The sequence below is a fragment of the Apaloderma vittatum genome, unplaced genomic scaffold (genome assembly GCF_000703405.1).
Source record: "Apaloderma vittatum isolate BGI_N311 unplaced genomic scaffold, ASM70340v1 scaffold48, whole genome shotgun sequence".
NCBI lineage: Eukaryota > Metazoa > Chordata > Aves > Trogoniformes > Trogonidae > Apaloderma > Apaloderma vittatum.
In genome coordinates, this window is record NW_009732118.1 from 81 (window position 1) to 22562 (window position 22482).

The 22482-nt window shown below is 36.3% G+C and overlaps 1 protein-coding gene across 1 annotated transcript; it reads right to left on the bottom strand.

The window, feature by feature from the left end:
- Positions 1-510: 510 nt before the first annotated feature.
- On the bottom strand, positions 511-22450 carry LOC104267608 (serine/threonine-protein kinase ATR-like). The gene is given in 25 exon segments (XM_009875387.1): positions 511-643; positions 1467-1582; positions 2484-2597; positions 2822-3028; positions 4522-4647; positions 5392-5485; positions 6675-6818; positions 7008-7138; positions 8372-8464; positions 8917-9102; positions 9449-9643; positions 10534-10701; positions 11398-11569; positions 11877-11977; positions 12088-12278; positions 12653-12912; positions 13479-13677; positions 13841-13993; positions 14801-15027; positions 15236-15436; positions 17648-17835; positions 18823-19712; positions 20263-20406; positions 21610-21701; positions 22314-22450. Coding segments are annotated over 25 exon segments (4662 nt in total).
- Between the last annotated feature and the right edge of the window lie 32 nt (positions 22451-22482).

Genomic DNA, 22482 nt, shown 5'->3' on the forward strand with positions numbered 1-22482 from the left:
CCCTCCCTTTTGGGGAGGAAGAGGAGTTAACAGAGAGCATCTGTCACTTGTTTAGTGGCCTGCCCAGCCCTAACCCTTAAGTGGTTGAGTTTCAAGTGAAATTTTCAGTGGGTCACATGTCAGAGTGGGGAAAAAGAAGTAAAGAAACAGACAGGTACTTTTTATGTGATGGAACTGCGGACCTATGAGGAAATTAAAGAAAACCTTCATGAGAAGGTAAATTTGAGGTTTTCCAGAAGCATTTCAGAAGAATTTGTCAGTGCCTTCAGTGGCACAAGAGTCTCTAGAGAAGGGCAAACTTCCTAGACTTTTGCCTCTGACACTATCTGTGAAGCCCAGCCAAGACAAAACAATGCTGGGGAAGGAAAGGTGCCTGGTTAACTGGATGATGCAAGAAGCAGGTTTGTGCTTTAACACACCTATAGCAAATAAGCATATTTGCCCCATTCATCCCAGAAACCAAGATGTCTTTCAAGAACTATGTCATGTACACCAATACAGAGAGCAGATTTATTCTCTTACCTTTGTTATAAGATAGCCTGCCCAAGTTGCCGACCATTCTGCAAAATTATCACCTAATTTGCTTAAATAAATTGGTTTCTTCATCTTAGACCAATTTACAGCCTTTTGATAACTCTTGTACCTGCAATTTTAAAATATCTATTTAACAAAAGCAACTTCTTATTTAATATAATAAAAAACAATAGCACCCCATCAACTATAATGTTTCCTAACTGGAATCATATTAGGCTTCATTCTACTGCTTCTTAAAATGAAACATGAAATACAAACAACCTAATATGTTACCAGAATTAAGTATACTTCAAAGTGCTGTGCAAATCAGTTTTAAGAAATGCAGTGTGATAAATGTTTGAGTAATATATTTTTTACAGGAAAAAGCCAGAGCATATATGATAGCCAAGAAATGTCAGAAAAGTTTGTTTTCTAAAAAGGTAAAACTTATTAAAGGCAAGTATGACTGTCTGTATGAGGAATCAGAAAGGAACATTGTTGATTATTTAAGACATAATGCTAAAAATGTTTAGAAAATTTGAAATTAATTCAACAAAATAAAAATGTCAAATTAAAACACCATGGGTTCTTCCCACTTCTATAAAGGGTAGCAGTAAACGGATATAAATGGATTTGATTACAAGCTAAATCCTAGTGAGACTTTGTAGAGAGGAAAGAAAACAGAAACAAAAGCTTCAAAACATCATATAAGACAATGCTCTAGGGACAAATGGGCAAATCTGGGTAGAGTATGAGCTCAGAATTTTGCTTGTTTGATTTATAGAGAACTATGTTCAAGGAAGTGCTAATTCAGCTTCATATAGGAAGACCTTATTTGAATTTTTCCATATACACATATCACTCCTTCTTCGCAGAAGTGCCACAATCACAAAACCAAATAAAGTTATTGCTAGCCTGAAGAAAAAAAAGTAGTTTTTAAAGTTGTCATATACCGTGTATTTAAATGAGGTTCCAAGATCTCCTGCACATGCTCCGGAAACCTCCTCCAAAGCCTGGAGCCTGCGCAGTCAGAGCTTGCCTCTCTACAGTCATAGATAGACAATAACTCCTGAAAAACCATGGTTTACACGACCAAGTTAGCACTGAAAATATTTGATGACCACAGTAGTAACAAAAACTGATGTATATACAGAAGTGATGCATTAGAAATTACAGAATGCTTCATTCAGAAATTATAACTGTAGAACTTTCATCCAACATGGCTAATCCACTATTCCTAGACAGTTAATTTCAGCTAAGTATTAATTCTCCAGATTCTTCAATTGGTGTTTAGACCACATTATCTCATATTCTTCACATCTGCCAATAAACCAGGACTAGAAGCTGGTCTGATTCCTCCTTGTGGGTAAATTTTCTTAGTCCACTGACTACACAGGGCCACTTATTTTCTCCTGGGACAAAGAACTGTCCTGAAATTTTCACAAAGGTATTAAACAACAACAAAACCAAAAACACCACCAAACCAAATCAACCACCAAATCAGCTTGGGCTTGGCAAACGAGCACGAAAGACTAGACTCAAAAAATAAGGGCAGGTTCCTTTTCCCTTGCTTGTTAACAGTGTAAGCAGAAACCCTCTTAGGAATACTTCCTGCTTTACGTTTCTGCCTATGGAACCTGCACCATTTCTAAGTCAGTCTCAGGATCACTGCTTGAATCACTATGTATGGATTGTCAGTTACCTCTCTGAAACATCAGATCTCTCCTAAAATACTGTGACACAAAAGCACGCAAATCTTATTTGACAAATTCATAGAACTCTAAGTGAGCACTGAGGAGTTTTAAAAAAAACCTAAATAACTTTTCATCTTGTTATTTAAAGCTGTATTGGATGAAGTTTCAAATACTTAAACATCGACTTAAACATGTAAATTTATATTCATAATTTTAAGTTCATTGTGATAGGAAATAATCTGTGAAGAAAAAACAGGATCTACCCACATAGCTCACCTGAATTGCATATGCTGCAGAATCCTGAGCACGAACATTATCAGCATAAGCAAGGAATGCTCTGGTCAGTTCCATTAATAATCCATAGGCAAAATTTGGATCCTCCACACCAGCCTCAATCATAAACAGAATGTCAGTTTTATTAGAACAGAGTGACAGCTGTATCTTTGATCTCTCTGAAGCCTCTTTTAATCACTTCAAAGCCTGACTCTAAACTGTTTTAGATGAGAAAGCAAGTATAGATTTTCAAAGGGTCCAGAGATAAAAGGTTCCCTACTCCCAAGTACTTTAAAAAAAACCCTTAATGCTGAACAGAACACTATAGCAACACTTCTTACCACAAATGTAAAATGTTTTCCTTGAGTTTCACTTGTTGAAAAATCAAGCCTACCGGGATCTATAGCTCCCAGTTCACCCAAACATTCTCCACAAAGTAGACGGGCTTGGGAATTTGCATCCTGGCAGCCGATCAGAAGTACAGTTACCAACTGGGAGATGACTGGCTCCACAGTTTCACTGTCTGTTACAAACTTTATCAATTTTTCCTAGAAAGTTGAAAAATAAAGATGAGTTATTCTAAAATCAGTTATTCTAAAACCATGTTTATGGTAATCTTGGAAATCTTCTATCTGTAATTCAATCTCACTTCATGTTTCATTTATCCGTGACTTCAAGTTAGTAACTCAAATACTGGCATTTTGTTACTATAACCCAATTGTTCTAAATTGCTAGTTACCCTAGGAAGGACTAAACAAACTAAGAGGGAAGGATTTGAGCCTCAATTAACAATGCTGTCATGGCCAATACTGTATTTCATTATCATACACCTCTCTAATTTCATTTTCTTTCCGTGTCTTACCAAGAACCTCTCGTTTCCTACCCTAATTTCACTAATTTGCCCCTGTGTTCAGATAGTTCCTATTTCTTTCATGTAGCAATTGTCAAATCTTCTGGTTTCACTGCCATTTGAATCCTTATGATTTCCCATTTGCCCACTATTTCTTTGCCCTCAGTCCTACAAAGTCCAGGGTTTCAAATCATTTTATCAATGGCCATAATTTTAATTGGATGTCCCTTCTTTTTTATTTTAGTCCAGCTTTTATTCCTCAGTTACGCATTTAGTCCAAACACAGGAAACAAATTCTCTTAATAATGTGAAGATGTTTGCCATTGTTATGTTTAACGAAAACCGAAAACACAGTGAGCACAACAGAGCAAATAGTTCCACAAGCTATGGAACTAATAAAGGTTGATTTGTCTCAATTATTTTGCTAGACTTCTAACTAAGCAAGATATGGCATGATTTTGCTGACCTGAGCTGCAACAATTACTGGTTGGCCAGGAATATTCACAAGTTGTTTTGTTCTTTTAGCTATGATTTGTTTCGAATTTCTGACTGCAGAGTGTCCCACAATTGTATAGCTACTAAAGGAACAGCTTTTTTTTTTTCCCCCTTCTAATACTTCACATACACTTCTCTGGACTAGTAACCACACAGATTTGTAAAGCAGTATATTCAACTTGTTCATGGCTATAAAGTTTGTTTGAATATGATCAATGGATTCAAATCCTGGAGGGTGGAAGGCAAAGAAGGAAGAGAAAAAAAGACATTAAAGATATGAGGTGGTCACAAACAATTCTTTCAGATATCACACTCACACACAAAAAATGATGGCTTTAATGTATTAGTCTCCTGATGCAAAAGCCATACATGTTCTAACGGAGAACAAGCCCACACAATAGACTGCCGAAATGGACTTTTTAGATACATCTTTCTGCAGAGTTAGGGAAAAAATAAATAAATTACTATAGCTTTGCTGAATCAGCATCACACAATTTGAAGGATTTGACAGTCCTCTTACAACGAGACATGATGAAAAAGAATCTCTTCTCCCTGTTATATTAAGAAACAGCTACCTTCATAAATTGAGGAGATTAACATAGTTCATGTGAACACCCAGGAACAGTAAGAAGTTTTAGTTTGTTGGTTCAGATGCTACTTTGACTTATTTTTAATTCCATTGAAGATTTTCTATACCTGATTTCTATATAATGTTTCTTTCAGGCTTGTAAGGGCATGAATACGAACGTCCACATTCTCATGCTGAATAGCTCTCATAGACAGCTGTAGTGTTGTCTGCAAGTCGGTGCTTTTGGAGGATTCCTAAGCATATGACATATGCAGATCGAGTTAACTATAACTGAAACATAGTTAAGCAGTAACTCAAAGAACGCAAGTGGCAACACATACAAACAACTACCTATCTTCCTGTATCTGTATAACACTGACTTCCAGTCTGTTTTTTAAGATGTCTTCCTCAAAAAGGTGCCATATTTATATTTTTGTATAAATGTAATTAAGATATAAATAAAAACTAGTAAATCTGAAGAAAATACTTCGTTTTGAGTACCTCATTACCTAAAAATCAAATTAATTTCTACTTTTGCTACCTCATTCCCACTAAGCAATTGCTACCTCCCATCTATTACCTATCCATTCTCAGGGCAAGCAAAAGAAATCGACCAGAGTACTACTAAACATAGACAAACTTTGTTACCTTTAAAAAGAATATGGAAGAGGGATCAAATTAAAAGTAGCTTCTCTTGTAACAATCATTTCCATAGCTAATACTGCTACTTTTTATTCTTATCTCTTTAGTCACGAAAAGATGAAAAGTCAGTGTTCAGGAGATGCTACATAAACAAGCATGTTAAACTTCAGCACATTTGACTCCTAAAGAAGGATCTGATCCTGCTTCAGAGTATTCCTGCAATACACAAATTCTGTTTTGTTGTGGAGGCAGACAAATACTATTTCTGCTTAACAATAAACTTTACATGTGTTCCTTGCCTGTTGTGAATTCATTTAATGTACCAAAAACAAGGAATTAAATACAAGAAACTATACCTTTCTGTCCTCCTGAAGGACGATCTGAATTTCTTTTAGTTCTGGAAGGTCAGGCAAAAAATATATTTCATGTAAAAAGTCCCGTACTGCATCCCTAATAGTTACCAAAAAAAATTGTGAAGAACACAGTAAGCATTGGCTGGATCAGAAAAATCTTAAAAATCGAACAAAAGAAAGCAATGAAATGTCATGACTAAAAGAACAAAGGGTTGAAAAGTAGAAAAAGGTGAATTCTATTAATTTTTTTATCTAATTAAATATATGTATTAAACAACCTTTTTCTCTTGTTACTCAACTAAACCACAAGTATTTCCCCTCTATAACTTAATGCTCTTTTAAAGATAGCTCTTTCCAGAGCTTTCAAAGTTGCCATTCATCATCAGGATTGGACATTGGTCAACAGCTGAGAATAATCCCATTTGATGTGAATTCAGTTCCAGTTTTCCTCATAAGAAACTACAGAACCAAAAAAAGAATTCTGTGTTCCTAACACGAACTATTTTGCTACTATGGGCTTCTACAATAGCCTTATTATTCCTGTTCTCACCTTTTATTTGAATACAGTTGGTAATGATATAGTGCAAGAAAAATGAAAATCCAACAAAAGTAATCAAGATATAAACTTATCACCATTTCTAAAAAAACAAACCAGAAAAATCTCAATGTAATTTTAAGCTACAAAACATAAGATGAAAAGGAATGAATACTCAACATTGTCTTCAAAAAGGTTAGTTCACCAAAATTTAAGTCTTTTGTATTAGACGTTGATTGTTTTTTTTCAGTTGATGTGATCAATTGTGAAGACGATGCATGAAATCTTTCGCAACATTAAATCACATGTGCTTCATATTTATAACTAATTATTGAGGGAAACAAATAAAGAACTTGCTTCCTCTCTATTTCTAACGCTCTACACACCTCTCTCTAGCTTAAAGTGAATGTCAGCAATCACTGTTATTCTGTCCATGTGCCCTGTAGAGGGAAGTAATTTTCTGTACTAGCAGAAAAAAAGCAGAATCAGAAAACTTGGCAGGGCTAAGTATCTGAATGGCCTGTAACTTGGCCACAGCATCATATATTTTTATAAAGACAATATAAGAACACATTTTTAGATGAGGCTATCACTTCTCAAATTTCAAAATCTCATTCCAGTTTAAAGAAGTGAGACTTTTATAGAACAACATACTACTTTGCAGAAAAATAAGCTCTCATCTCAGTAATGGACAACTTCAATTCCTATTATAAGATTTAATCCATATAACTCAAAATACTTTGTACAGTACCTGTTCTCAACTATGAGAAAGTAAAATACTGCTGTAGTTTCCTTCGGTTGGATATGTATAAGGGGCAATAATGCTACTATCACATGACTAAGCAAGGAGCCAAGGTATGAATGGTCCAGACTTCGAACAAAACAGTCCCAGGCTCTAAACAAGAAAAGACAACAATAGTAATCAATGATTCTTCTCTGCATAATGACATTTTAGGTGAATCATGAGAAGCATTTTAAGTTATTTAAGCTCTGATATTTAGGTTATTGTCTAGAACAAAACAAAAACTGTATTAAACGACAGAAATAGCAGGTTTGTCATTGTTTGGGTACACTATCAGTTCACCTGCAACACAGTTCTGGAAAGTCATCCTTGTATCTTAGAGCTGTTCTCAGTGTAGTCATCATCTTCACTCTTACTGAACTGATGTGTTTGGGACCCATGAGCTTCATTAAAGACATAAGGCTATTTAAAGCCTAGATGTAGAGAGAAATCATTTTAGTGTATGATATAGTCAGTATAATACACATACAAGCCATATTTTGTAATAAAACCAGGCCACCCAGGCTTATGAAATTATACTCTACTTGTCATCAAATTTAGTTTGATGTTTCAATAAAGAATTTGGGGGTTGGCAGAAAAGAGAAAGAAGAGGAATCTGTAATGACAATATTGTAAGAAAAAAGTCATTATTTAGGCTGTTGACATACTGGTGAGGGAAGAAGTGTGGACACCAAAGTAGTTCATGCTTCGAAGAATTCTGTTATACAACATGGTTGACTACACATCCAAAGTCTTAGAAGCTGAAAAGAGGAAATTTTAGGAGTACAGAAAAAACAAACAAACTTGCATTTAAAAATTGAAACAAAACACCAACAATAGGATTGGCATAAAACTTTGTCAGAAGTGACTGGTAATCTTCAGCGAACAAATAATAGTTCATTTGTCAATGGGACTTATGAAAGACAGAAGAGAAATACTGAGATGCAGAGAAAGCAGGAGGTATTTCAGTTATAATAACACTGTACCAAACAAGGTAGTACAACATCCAGCATGACAGATCAGTAACACAGGAAGAAATCTGAACCTGAGGAAAGGTCATGGAAGGGAAAACTCATCAACTAGAAGAAGCAGAACAAGAAAAGATAGAAACAGCAGATGCAGCAAAAGAAATGCTATACAAATGAAGAAATCCAGAAGCATGAAGAGATGGGGCTATGAAAATGACAGCATTTCAATGGGAATATCTGAGAAGCAAAAAGCTTGATAGAATACTACAGAAAATGCAGTCCATCAGTGTGAAGGTTATATACACTCTAGCACTGAAAAATCGTGCCCTTGTAACCCTGTTCCCTGCAGTAACTTCAGTTTTGTCCCGTATTCGGTCATCCTCTGATTTGTTTCTTTCACATTTATGAAACATACACTTGGATTCCTCCTCTATAACTATAGGTTGACTGACTTGTTACATATACCATGTCTGACTGAAATATGCACATTAGGTGACCATTAAAGAAGCAAAACAAAAACTTTTGACCCTACACAGAAGTCCTACCCACAGCGAGACCAGCAGTTTTCAAGAATCATGCAAGAACCTTAGTGTGTCTTTAAGGTTTCAATGGCTGTTGCATAATCCCGTAAGTAAGTCTAGAATAACAAAATAGTCCATCATTATCTTTGGTTTAATATTAAAAATTAAGTTTACACACCATTTTTTTATCCTCAATGCCAACACTGGAACTCAGTAACTGCATGTTAAAAAAAGCCAAGATACCAAGCAATTTTGGTTGCAGATAATCAGCCTGTGGAAGAAAAAAAACAAAAAACAGAATAAAAAAACAAAACACCCAAATAATATTACTATTAACATATTTCTAAGCTTAAGAAATTAAAAAGAAAGTATGAAATGCTAATTCTGAAAGCCAAATAAAAAGAATCCCAAACAATACACTGCAGTTATGAAACATCAGTGTTAATTCAAGGCTGTGGGTTTTCTTGTTTTGGGAAGATTTTGGGGTTTGTGTCTATGGGGGTAGGTGTTTGTTTTGGTGGGGTTTTTTTTGTTTTTTTCTAATGCATACTTGATACATATCTTCCTAGTATAGGAACACTCAATATGAAATGTCAGCCTTTCTTCCACTTTTGGCCTCAAATTCCCAAAGTAATGTTCAGAAAATGTCAAATTGTGTACTGTCATACTGGAGAAAAACAGATTATTGAACAAAATTGGACGTGAGTATTTTGATGTCCTTACCATTTGATCAGCTGATGTTATTTCTCTAGGTCCCTGATAGGGATCATCAGGAGATGCAAATGAAGCCAATATTGACAAACCGTTGAAGACTTGTTGATAGTGTTCTCCTATACGCAGCAATAATTCATTATGCAGTCCCTGGTAGTCCTGCCTCAGCAAGCTGCCCAGTTCTATCTCGGTCTCGTTCTATAACCAGAGAACAAACAGAAACTGTCTTCATTTCAATCACAATGAAACTAGCACCTAAGAGACAGGAGACATTAGACTCCAGTTGATTTACCATAGAAATAAAAGAAAAAGCTTCCAATCAGTTCAATGTTAGATAAATCAAGCTTTTAGAGATTTCAGGTTTCCAAAACATCTTGCAACAGTTCCTCAGAGCCAGTGTAACTCAGATTATAAATAAGAACAACAAAACTTCAATTTCCCCATCTATGCTTTGTAATACCATAATTTAAATAAAGCAGAAGGCTCACTATTCATCAATTATTGCTCCTAATCTGCATGTATAACAGAGCAAAAGCCAATTTACCTTGAGGTAATGAAGTGCCCGCTCAAGCTCATCCTTGGAGCAGGAACAGACCAAATGAGAGAAGATGTATTTGAAATTATTGATTAAAATCTCTCTTCGGTTTACGTTCAGCTGTTTTGCTATGATTCGAATAAGTGTGGAGGCTGCAGGACTAGCCTTGGCTGCAAGGTCAGGAATCAAAACCTGTAGAGTCCGCTGGTAAATCAAAGACAATGTTTAATGGAAAATACAAACAAAAAAATCCCCAAAACCCCAAGGTTCAAATTTGTTCAATTTCTGTCAGTACACCACCACACATCTCTGGTCATATGTATGACCACAGATATGAATAAAGAAGAACTTTAATAAGACTGAAATATCTAGTGAAAACATAAATAAAAATAATTACTTAAGGATGCGATTTGTTCAAACAACACTGAGCAACATTCAAACAAAGTGAGCTAGCATTTTTTGTGTCCACCCAGATTCTTCACATAGGAAATCTTAGAATTAAAAAAAATAATAACCCCCCCCCACCAAACAAAAAAGCACAACAAAAAACACACCATCCCCCCACCCCCAACATTCACCCAACCTAAGAGCCAACTAGAAGTCTGCTTATGTAAAGGTTGTGCCTTTGCCATCTATCAACAAGTTCCAGCTTGAAGGTACCCTAAGGCTTCAAGTAAAACATACATCTAACCAGACTGAGAAGAGATCTATCCACAGAACAGCCTTTTTCATTTCAATCAAGTAAGCAGACACCATGCAAAAATCACACCTTGCAAAGAACCTCTCCAAGTGTGCTACATCATTAATACAGACAATTAGAGTCTAGCGTACTCTAGATCTTTGTTAATTATCTGTCATACTTGAATTAGCACTGTAGCCATCACCATAACTCATCAATAAAACTGTTCATTAGTATTTGAGCTCCCAGTTGCAGCAATCGACGACCATTCTGTATTATAACAAACAAAAGCAACTACAGAAAAAACAATTCAAATCTGTGACATTCATAGAAAACTGTGGGCTAAAATAGAAATGCACAAGCACACACACACCCCCCTAAAATAATCAAAAGTAAAAAGGATGGACCAACTTACTGAGAGAAAGCGATTTAGATCTGGAAAATCAAATACACTGGCAATATCGGATAACATGTCCAGAGCCATTTCCCTCTGGTGAGCAGCTGTTTGTTTCTGTAGTTCATTACCATGGCATGGAGCACTCAATACTGCCATCTGGCTGGAGTGCAGAGATTCCACTAAAAACTAAGCATGAAGAAATACATATTTACTATTATTCTTCTCTTTTTCATACCCTAAAAATAAACACAAGACTTCTAATCTTCTTTCTAGGCATGTTTTTCTCTCTCTTTATTGCACACAGATCTATTATTTTTACTTTGAAATAGGAATGGATGATCACCCACTTAATAATTGCATTTAATTTTGCAATGCTGGATTCCAGCATTGCATTATTTTAAGAAGTATTCAAAATAAGAAAAGTCTGCTTTTGATAATTTTCTTTTAAACAATATTTCTGTCTTTAGGTAACATGTATAACAAAGAAACAAATCAATCACGTCAGTATTTTTCCCGTAAAACATTTATTTCAGTTCCAGTTTTACATTATAGCCTCTTGTGGCAACGGTACTGCACAATGCAAGAAACTATAGTTCCCCTCTTACAGAATGGCAGAATCTAGGGGATAAAAGAGAAAAGCAGTAATGCTGAGGGGGAGACCATGGCAAAGTCATATTTCTCATTCCTTCCTGAATGTCTGCAGAGTTCTTCTTGTTTGTTTTTTGGTTTGGTTTTTTTTTTTAAAAAAAAAAATCTCTTTCACGTCCTATGGGATTTTAGTTCAGAAAATACTGTCATTTTTACCTTTAACATCACTTTCAAAACACCAGAAAAAGAACCTAAACATATGTCTTCCTAAATTACCAACTCCCTTCTCTTTACCTGACAGATAGGCTTCTTGTACTGACTGAAAAAAGCTTGCAGTTTTATGGACTTAGCCGCCGCCAGAGATCGAATTTCTGTATATGCTGCTCCAGCCACAGAAGCTGACTTAGACAATAAACAGTGTAACAAATGCAAGAGGGCAAATGGTACCAAATCTCCTTTTGATGCCCTTACAAAGTAAGCAGAAAAAAAAAGAATTACAAAGGAAAAAAGAATCATTGCATTAATAAAATGACTTAAGAATACACAATCACCATAATGCAAAATTACTCATTGTAATTGCATCTGTACTTCCTGTGAGAGAGCAGAACAAAATGAGGAATATTCCATATGAATCAACAGCTTAGTACAATTTCAAAGGACTCTGGACAAAGGCTGACCTTGAAATAAGTAATTTAATCTCACAGTTACCCTTGAACAAAAAAGTTACTTTGCATCACAAACTATGCAATTTTCACAATATTACCAAAAAATACCTTCCAATATCTCCTGTTGTGAGAATCAAGGTATCTTTAAGCTCATTATTTCTTGATATTTTGGCATTTGTATAGGCTTCCTTCATTCTTGAAACAAACAGCTGGAACGTGTGAAAACAAACCAAACCAAATAATTTTAGAGTGTTTGACATTAATGAAACAAAAAACATAGTAAGTTAGGAAAAACAACTGAAATTAAATATAAATTCACCTCTTTAATGAATCCTTCTTCAGAGTCTAAGGATTCTAGTATGTTCTTTATGCAGTCACTGAAAGCCACTCTTACATCCTTGTCTGGATCTTCCATTAGATTTAATAAAGACCCAACAAGAACCTTCACACTGGCCTCATCAGTGTTAAAATCGAGATGTTTGCAAAGATGAGGTATATTTTCTATAAATGCTGGGTTGCATGGGTTGGAGGAGGAAAGGAAAAAATATTTTTAATACTTAAAAAAAAATCTATTTAAGTACATAAATAAGTCATAAAGCACACTATATTTTTTTATCAAAAGACTGAATAAATACTGTCAAACCAGACAAGCTATTTAAAATTCAGATTTTATCAAGAATTACACTCCTAGATACAAGCCATATCCCAAAATTAAGCCAAGGTAGTTTTCAAAGAATATCAAAATGACAAATATTAGCAGCAATATCAACTGAGATACAACATCTCAAGCACCATCATAGCTATTAAAAAAAATGGATAAAAGGTACAGAAGTAGTGGCTTAGTACCTCATACGGAAGTGCAAAATGTTAAAAAAGTCACATACCTAGCTTTACTGAACTGGATACTTTGTTCTCAAGGAGAATAAGAAATGGCTTGAATATACAGGCTTGCACAGAGCAAGTTTTTTCCTGAGCTGAAGCCACAGTAAGGCTGCTACATAAAATATCGCAAGTAACACGATTAATAGCAGAGTCTGCTAAAGAAGGTCGTATGCTGAATGTCCCAGAAAGACAGCAAGATAATTTCCCCACTATAGTAGCACAAGCCTCCTTGACTAGCTCAGACTCATCTTTGATTTGATTTCTGAAGAGGAAACAAAAAATAAACAATTTTAATAGATATCTTATGTAGAAATTTCTAGTACTATTAGAACAATACACGGATCTGTCACTAAATCATATTTTTCCTTTTCAGATGACCCTCAAGTTCCATTAAATGTTTGGGCATAGAGTATCTGGCATGTTATAAAGGAACTGAAGACTAGATGCAATAGTACAGAATGCATCTACACAGAGAAACTGAAAAGATTTTAAGTGACACATGCAAATATCATGTATATTTAACTGAAAAATATAGCTCCTTTCTCCTCTTTAGTTTAAATTTATTAATTGGGAATGGGGTCTTCACATAGCAAAGTAACTTGTATACTGACATGGTAAGAAGACACTGTCATACAGACATCATCACTTACACCTATCCTATTGATATCTTAGGTCTTCTGAAACTGAGATCTAGCAAATTCTGGACGAAATAGAAACAAATATTTATTTTTGTGCTTATACTACATTTCTTATTTGTCCATTTCTCTTCTTGCACAAAGACAGGAAAGCAGCACTAACACATAGATTAATACATGCATTAGTACATACAAAAGAGCTTCGGGAATGACAGTGCAGGACTGCCCACTTGGTGGATGAAGCAGGACAGAAAATCCTCTAACACAAGTAGCCCGAATTACTTCATGGGGACTTTGTAGTGCCCAATGATAAATGGATCTTCTCCAATCCAAATGAATGTTTCTTGGGAAGAGAGACAGAAGGAACGCACAGTGTGACTGAGTCTGGGGTGCTAAAGAGAGAAAAAAAAACAAACAAACCCAGAACAAAACAGATAATTACTTGATTTAAATGTTTACTATCGTCAACCATCATAAGAGAGCAAAGAAAGTAATTTTAGTTTAGAACAATCATTCCAGAGAGATATTAAGTTTTATATACTTCATCACACTTACAGAATCCCTTCGCAGTTTTTTTACTCAGAACTAGAGGATCAAACACAAAAGCAGACGGCTTAAAAGAAGAATCATTAGAATGGCTGTAAATCCAGGGCAGAGACAGCAATCCACATAAGTTATCAAGAATTTGATCATTCAGTGGAATTTTCACTAGGGGAAAAAAGAAAAACCAACAAAAATCCCGATATTTTTATAGCTCTATATAGTTTAAAAAACAGATGCACATTTTATGTTCTTAGTCTGCTACAAAATGTTATTTTTCTATCAACAAACATTTGTATCACATTCCCATGCTGATATTCTACATTTTAGACACATAACAATACATCATGTAGTATTACATCAAAATAATTCAAAAAATTTCATTAAACAGTTGACAGCATGTGGTATATGAACGAATACCACTTCAGCATCTCTGGATTTGTACAAAGACTCTCAGGTGGACTTTAACAGCTAGTAAGCTCAACTCATAATAGCACTTCAGACTAGAGTCTGTCTTCCATCCTACTAGCTATTTGGAAAAAGTAGATCAAATAACAAACATGCAAGTACTTAATATTTTTGGTACACTTCCTGCATGCCTGACATTTGCTGAAGCTGGCCAAATCCTTGAGTGAAACAGAGATAGTAAGGCAAATTGCCTCTGTGTTTTAAAAAGAAAACAGCTAAAAGTTCATCTCCTTACACATATCCACTATCCTCGTTTAATTTCCTGTTCAGATGAAAATCAGTAGAAATACAAAAACTAGTAAATCGTGTTCAAAAAGGAATGCAAAGCAAGCTCTTTAATCAGAGAAGAGAGCTCTTTTTTATTATTTAACCTGTTTTGTACAGGAATTAGAGTTCTAACACAAAATTTATAATTTCAGTACTTCTGCCACAAAAGACCAACTTAGTCACATACATTCCTAATTTACAAATTCAACATAAGACATGCTAGTTTAAAGGATTTCTCACCTTGTGCATACAGCAAAGCATCAAAGATTTTCACTATTCTATCAATCACTTGCTGTAGGTTAATAATCTGTGTAGCAGCCTCTAACAGGTTTCTGCAAACTTTCACTACTCTTGTGATAAAATCAGAGGAAATCCATGTGAACTGTATATTCATTGCTGAATCTGAGGAGCTTGGAGTGTTCTTACACGTGTCAGAGTTACATGGATGAGTTTCTTTATGATCTATACTGTTAGAAGAGAAATCGTATGATCAATGCAACAGACTACAAACATTGATTAATGTATTGCTTATAAGGAAAGTTACTACAAAAATGTACTTCCTCAAAATATAAAGGACTTTTGTAATACTTCTCCTGACACATGGTCAAGCATTAAAGTAATCTACACAAATCTTAATTACAAGAAACGGTTAGTCTCACAGGTTCACCTCGGTACCTTTACCTGGTAGAGTTTGTTCTGGGAGAACAATGAACTATGCACAGAGCAGCTAGTCGCAGAACTACAGCAATCCCTTCTACAGTCTGAAGAATATCTGCTGTCACAATTTCTTTCTCAAGGATAAGTATTAAGGATGCAGCTTTCTTTGTGATAGCATTCCATAGAGTGCTCTTCAATTTCATGTTTACAGGACGAAGTCTGTAATTTGACCATATTAATTACTTTTCAGTACATACTTTTTTTCAGAACAGATAAACCATCAGTAAAGACAAATCTATGTTGGATACAGGATTAGGAAAACACCAAATGAAGCTCTATCTTAAATGTCCTCTTTGGGAGAACAAGATCCTAACTCTGTCTCTGCTAGACAGAGGGAGGAAATATATCGAAGGGCCCACGGTTTGAGATAACGGCAGGGAGATCACTGATATCTACCATCCCGGGCAAAACAGACTCGATTTTGGGGAAATTAGTTAAATTTATTAAAGAACAAATCAGAGAGGAGTAATGAGAAATAAAACAGATCTTAAAAAAACCACAATCAATATCTTCCCTCCGTCCCTCCCTTCTTCCTGGGCTTAACATCAATCCCAATTTATCCATCTCGTTCCCCAGAGCGGCGCAAGGGAACAGGGAGTGGGGGATGTGCTCAGTTCATCTGAGCATCTGAGCATCCACCTCTTCTTCTTCCTCCGGGGGAGAACTCACTCTTCTCCTGGGCCACTGTGGGGCCCCTCTCAAGGGAGACAATCTTCACACTTTCTACAATGCAGGTCATCTCACAAGAGACAGCTCCTGACAAACTGCCCTAATGTGAGTCTCTCTCCATGGGGTGCAGTCCTTCAGGGGAAACTGCTCCAGCATCATTCCCCCGCAACATTACAAAGTCCTGCCAGCCAACCTCCCAGCATGGGCTTCTCTCTCTCCACAGGCTACAGGTTCTGGTAGCACCTTACTCTATCACGGCCTTTCCCTGGGACTGCAGCTCCCTTCAGGCATTCACCCGGTCTGGCTGGGGCTCCTCCACAGGCTGCGGGTGGACACCTATACCCTGTCACCTCCATGGGCTGCAGGGGGACAGCCTGCTTCACCAATGGTCTTCACCACGACCTGAGGGACTCTCAGATCCAGCACCTAGAGCACATCTTCCCCTCACTCTTCATCAACCTTGGTGATTCTGACTCCTCTCTCTCTCTCTCTGCCAGTTGTTGTGTGGCACAGTTCTTTTTTCCCTGCTTCTTAAATATGTTTTCACAGGTGTTCCTATTCTGTCATTAATGATAGGCTCAGCCTTGGACAGCAATGGGTCAATCTTTGGAGCTGGCTGGCATTGGCTTTGTCAGACCTAGGGGAAACCTCTAGCAGCTTCTTCCAGATCTCACCACTACAGTCCCCCTGTCACCAAAATCCAGCCAGGCAAACCCAATACATCCATCTTCAAGAAAGGCAAAAAAGAGGATCCAAGGAACTATAGACCTGTCAGCCCAACCTCAGTCACTGGGAAGGTTATGGAAAATGTTTTCCTGGAACTCATTTCTAGCAACATAATGGACAAGATGACTACAAACAGCCAGCACATATTTACCAAGGGCAAATCATGCCAGACTAATTCTACAATGAGACAGGTAGCTCTGTACATAAAAGGAGAGCTGCTTGTTCAGAGCACCTCCACCTCATCTGGACAGAGAACAACGCTTCACAAGAACCTCTGAAGGTCAGAGACACATGAAAGGTCCTGCAACCAGCACAAAAAAACCCCAATGCAACAGTACAGGCTGAGGGCTGATTTGCTAGCAAGCAGCTTTGGAGAAAATGACCCAGTGAACTCATGGAAAAGTTGAATGTAAGTGCAGCGTAACATTGTTGCAGAGAAGATCACCTACAGGCTAGGCTGTCCTATCACAAGTGAAGGTGGCTGATCACAGTCCCACACCTGGAGTACAGCATGCTGGAGCCACTTTTGAGTGCCGAAATATATGAGATCAACGTGCTGGAGTAGGTCCAAGATAATCAGAAAGCTGAAGCACATCACAAGCAAAGACTCAGAAAACGGACTTTGTTCATCTGAGAACAACCTGACTTAACTAGATCTGCTTTAAACATGTCCAGTGCAACAGGACAGCCACATACAGGATTTTGTCATTCTGTATGCCCTCTCAGCTTTTCTGTTTTCAGTGTGTAAAAATTAAAATGATTTGCATTGAAAATACTAAAAATACAGTATCTTTAACTAAAGTTTGGATTTAAAAATCACCTGTAGATTCTGATCCTTCAAAAAATCATTTGGATCTTTTCCCAGATCATCTTTCAATGTGGCTGTTATGAAGAAACCACCTCAAAAAAAGTTGTCATTTGTTATTATTCACTAGCCAAATTACTATAAAAGTAGTTTTTGAGTAAGTGTCATACATTACTGGTGTAGGTGATGTCTTCAGATGTTTTGTTGAGAGGCTTAGTCGTTGTCTTTTCTCTGGGACTTCATCACTGCTGCTGCTCCACTCATCAGTATCAGAAGTATTTACCTGTTTCTGATGAAGCTCCTGAAAGATTTCTTCTGTTTGCGTTTTTAATGCCGTATAAAGTGGACTCACCAGATACTGGGATGGACAAATAACAGAGGTACCATGATGTGTACTGCATCTTACTTTTCAAAGACATGATATTATTATTCCTGACTTAAAATATAAAATTTAAAAATATTATGGTAACAAAGTTGTTAAAAACCTTTGTGTTCAAAAATCTTAATTACAAGATGAAAACTCTCATAAGCAATGAAGTTTCTGTGTTCTTACCAGAGAGAATGCAACTTCTACAGCTGTTTCCCACTTCTTGCTGTAATACCTTGCTACCAAAACCATCAAGACAGACACATTAAGTTTAAGGGACAACAGATATGACACACATGTGGGTGCACAGAGTAGAGGAAACACTCAGCATGGCAACACTTCATTACGGTTTTAAACTAAAAGAAGGCAGATTTTGACTATATATAAGGAAGAAGTTTTTTTCCAATGAGGGTGATAAAACACTGGAACAGGTTGCCCAGAGACATGGTAGAAGCACCATTCCTGGAAACATTCAAGGTCAGGTTGAATGGGGCTCTGAACAACCTGATCCAGTTAAATATGCCCTGCTCACTGCAGGTGGGTTTGGACTAGATGACCTCTAAGGACCCTTTCAGCCCAAAACATTTTATTATTCTATTTTAATTCAAACCTTTCTGTCCTCCACAAATAGGAGTAAAAGCACATGGTTAGAAAGTAAGAGTAGCTCAAATGAAGGGAAATCATTTGAAAAGCTGTGCTTACATGAGCGTACCCCCATTTTATACTATGACCACAGACCCTTGCGTGTGCATAGTTTTTCAATGGTTTCATACATCAAAAAAAACACAGGGTCCAGATACATCCAATTACTTAAAGAATTCTGACCTGTTCAAATACATGAAACAGCTGAGAAACACAGAGTATCAATCTAATCATGCAACTAGAAATTGTATTTCCCACATTTTCTTCTTTGCACAGTTGTATGTTTTTATACATGATCTATTCACATGATAAATACAGTTTTTAAAATTAACCTACCTCTTGTTCCTCCTGAGTTCCAAGCACATTCACAAAAATATCACATATGGTAGCGATATGGATTTTTCTAACTTGTAAGGCAGATTCATAGCCGGCTGGAACAATCTCCAGAAAATACTGCAGTATATGGCAAAAAGCAGCTTGCAGATTTTCAGACTGCAGACAACTAAACACATCACCTTCAAACAATGCGCAGAGCTTCTCTAGTAGCATGTTCAAGTAGACAGGTTCAATATTTTTGTAAGAATCCGGTTCAAAAGGCAACAATGTCCTCACCAACAGTAAGAGTGGTTCTCCAAAGAACTCTGATTCTTCAGTATGCATTTCAAGTGTTGATTGCAGAGTTTCAAAAAAGACTGTGAAGAAAACACTGGCAAGCTGTTCTGGAGGTCCACCTAAATGAATTAATTTTACTAAAAACTTCACAGCCAAAGCTTTAACTTTTTGACTGCCATACTCCAAAAGGGAGCAGCCTATGCTCCAGAGAATAATATCTTGTTGTACAAAAAACATATCTGCAACAATATCTGTCAGAATAGATGTTAAGATAACTTCAAGACAGTCTACATTGGGCATACCCATCAGTTGTAATGGTGCCAATCTTAAATAACCCATATCGTCACTTGTATTGGTTGAAAATCTCTCTACAGTCATTGGCCAGACCAGTCCATCTTGCCCGAGATGCTGTCGTGTATCTCTTTCATGCAGGAAAATTAAGTCTTGGAAAAGCTGTAGCAAGTCTTTTGTCAGTGCTTCAAAAATGGAGCAATTCTTCATTTTAAACAGAAAAAGTAAAGAACAAATGACATCACAAATATTTTTGTGCAATGTGTTGCAGTTTGGAGTGGCAGCAATTCGGAGAAGCCTTGTTATGATCCAGTTACTAAAACCTAGGACAATAAAAAGGAATCACTCAACAGAAACTTATTAGGATAAAAAAAATCTTGTATTACAAGTACCTCCTTGAAAGCAGACCGCTCACCAATAAAACAGAAGAAAACTCCTTGAGATTAATGCACGTATGCTCACTAAACAGGTAGCTTTCACTGGGACATGAAAAAGAGGAAAAGGTGAGGGGGAAGCATGCATGGGAAGGGGAAGGCATTTTACAATGGGTTGTTCAGCATTTTCCTCTATCAAAAAAACCCTCAGGAAAGTAATATGTGGACAGAGTATCTCATAAAAAAGAACAAGGTAGTATCACTAAGCAATGGTAATTAATAAGGTCAAACTCTGTCCTGGTAAATTTCCATTATCACAAGTGCAAATCAATTCACAATTTTAGAAATCTATGATAATACTCACTTACTTATAAATATGTAACATTGAACTTATAAATCTGCCCTTTCCCCATTTTTGTTCTTTTGTTTGATCCTATTGTCAAAAAACTTAAAACCTGAAAATACCAAACTTTAAAATGAACATTCTCAACAAGCTCACCAATGCAACTGGACTCAATTTCCTCCTGATTTCCATCCACATTTACAAACATAAGCGGGGAAGATTTCATGATATGCTGAATAAAATCAAGCAACATCACAGAACTTGGCTGCGAATCCGATTTCTTAATCAGTTCCAAAGCAACTTTAAGAAAAAAAGGAGACAAAATTAGCACTGCCACAAATCAGCTTTACAAATTTTGTTCAAGCCTAAAGAGAAAGAAGTATTTTTTTTTATACTAAATACTCTGATTTGGTATTAAACCTGTATAATTGTCAATTGGGATAAAGATCATCTTGTAAACCAAACTTTAAAAAATATAAATTGCTCAGCTTAAATACCGTTCACGAACACTATGCAGGAGTATTTAGAAAGTGTTACTTCAAGCTGTTTGATGAACACCAAACAGTTAACAATTTTAATTTTTAATCACACAATTTTCCCTAGGTTTATGATCTTGGTATAAAAAAAAACCACCAAGATTTGTTCTAAATCTCCAAGAAATAGGAGCTTTTAAAGGGTAAGTTCAGTTTATTGCATCAGAAAGTTTAGCAAAATACTAAACATATCTAATGCTGCTGTATAGCTTCACTGAAATATCAAATTTATTCAAATTCTACCTAGTTAGTCAGAACAGGAAGGAAATTCTCTCAGATTCAGATAGTAATTAACCAGAAAAGTTATGATAATGGTATGGTAATGATAAAGTACAACACTTATGTATTCAAAACCAGTATCTAAAGCAGTTTGGCTTTTTGTTTTTATTTTTATAGCCTTCACTTTCAGGACTAACACAGGTATGATATTTAAATTTGAAAAAATAAGTTACCCTTACTATCGTTCTCCTTGATGCAAATGTACAGATAACTACAAATGATACTTCTGTAGAATATGTATTTCCTAATTACCAAAACATTCTTTAAGTACTACAATACAATAATTGGAACTTCAAAACGATCTAAGGAGTACTAAAATAAGGCTTTTTTAGAATTCTAAAATTAAAAATAAAGTATTTACATCAAAGTATTTCAATTCTGAAAGATCCTGTATTAAGACTTGCAAGCTACATTACTCAGCGAACAATCACATTACATGATAGTCCCGATTTTCATTGTTCCAAGCACTTAAATTCATACAACCTCTGCACTGTATTTTTTCTTTTTGTGACTTGTTACTTCACATCATAACAGCAAATATTTCAACAAGAAAGTTATTAAAAATGAGTCATAAATAGTATTGCATTTAACTGTTAAACCTTTTGTTTAGAATTGTAACTATTCGGGGGGCAGGAATTACTTAACATATAAAGCAAATACTAATCTTAAAAATTAGGAAGGTAATACTTACCAACATCTACGTCTGTAAGAATTCTGTCAATAAACTGGCAGAGTATTTGCCTTGGTTTCTGCACAACTGTATTGTATTGTTCTGCACTAGCACTAAAATTAAAAGTAATTATTTTAGCATTATCAACTTTAAAATAAAAACACAATGTCAACCATAGATTATTTTTTTTCTTCTAGAAGTCTTCAAAATGAAATACAAACTGATTTTTTGGTGTAGTGACCAGCATATTGTCTGTTCCTCTTTCTCCTTATTCTTCAGAAGTTCAAATTTTTATGAAATGTTGAAAATGGTTTAATTTTGTTTTGTTTGATGTATTTTAAATGTGCATCAGGCAGACTCCTACCAAGCAATGAACGAGCTTTTGTGCAGAAGAAAAAATTAAATAAAATAGACAATCCATTTTGCTTTTGATATTAACCAAATAGCTACCAATACCCTGGATGAAAGATGACCATAGCAACTGCTCAGGCGACTTAAGATGACAATCAGCTCTTATCAGGTCCAATCGTCAACATACAGTTGCACCTCCACACCAACTAGCTGCCTACCAGAAAACAAAGCTGCAGCCCTGACGCTGCCATTAAAACTTTAGAGCCAAACATTTTCAAGGCCGTTTAGTCCTCAGTGAAACCACACTAGGAGCACAAGAGCGTCCCTGGGCGCTGTGCGGGAAAACACCCTTCTCTCGGCAGCTCCAGCAACACCAAGTGGGAGCGAGGGAGCAACCCGGGCGGGTGGCGGGCAGACAGGGCGACCAGCCCGAAGGGAGGGCGCAGGCCCAGCCCCGGGAGACCTCGCACAGCAGCGGAGGAGAAACCGACTTTTCCACCTCCTCACGCATACCGAGGCCGGGCGCACTTTCTGGACCACAGC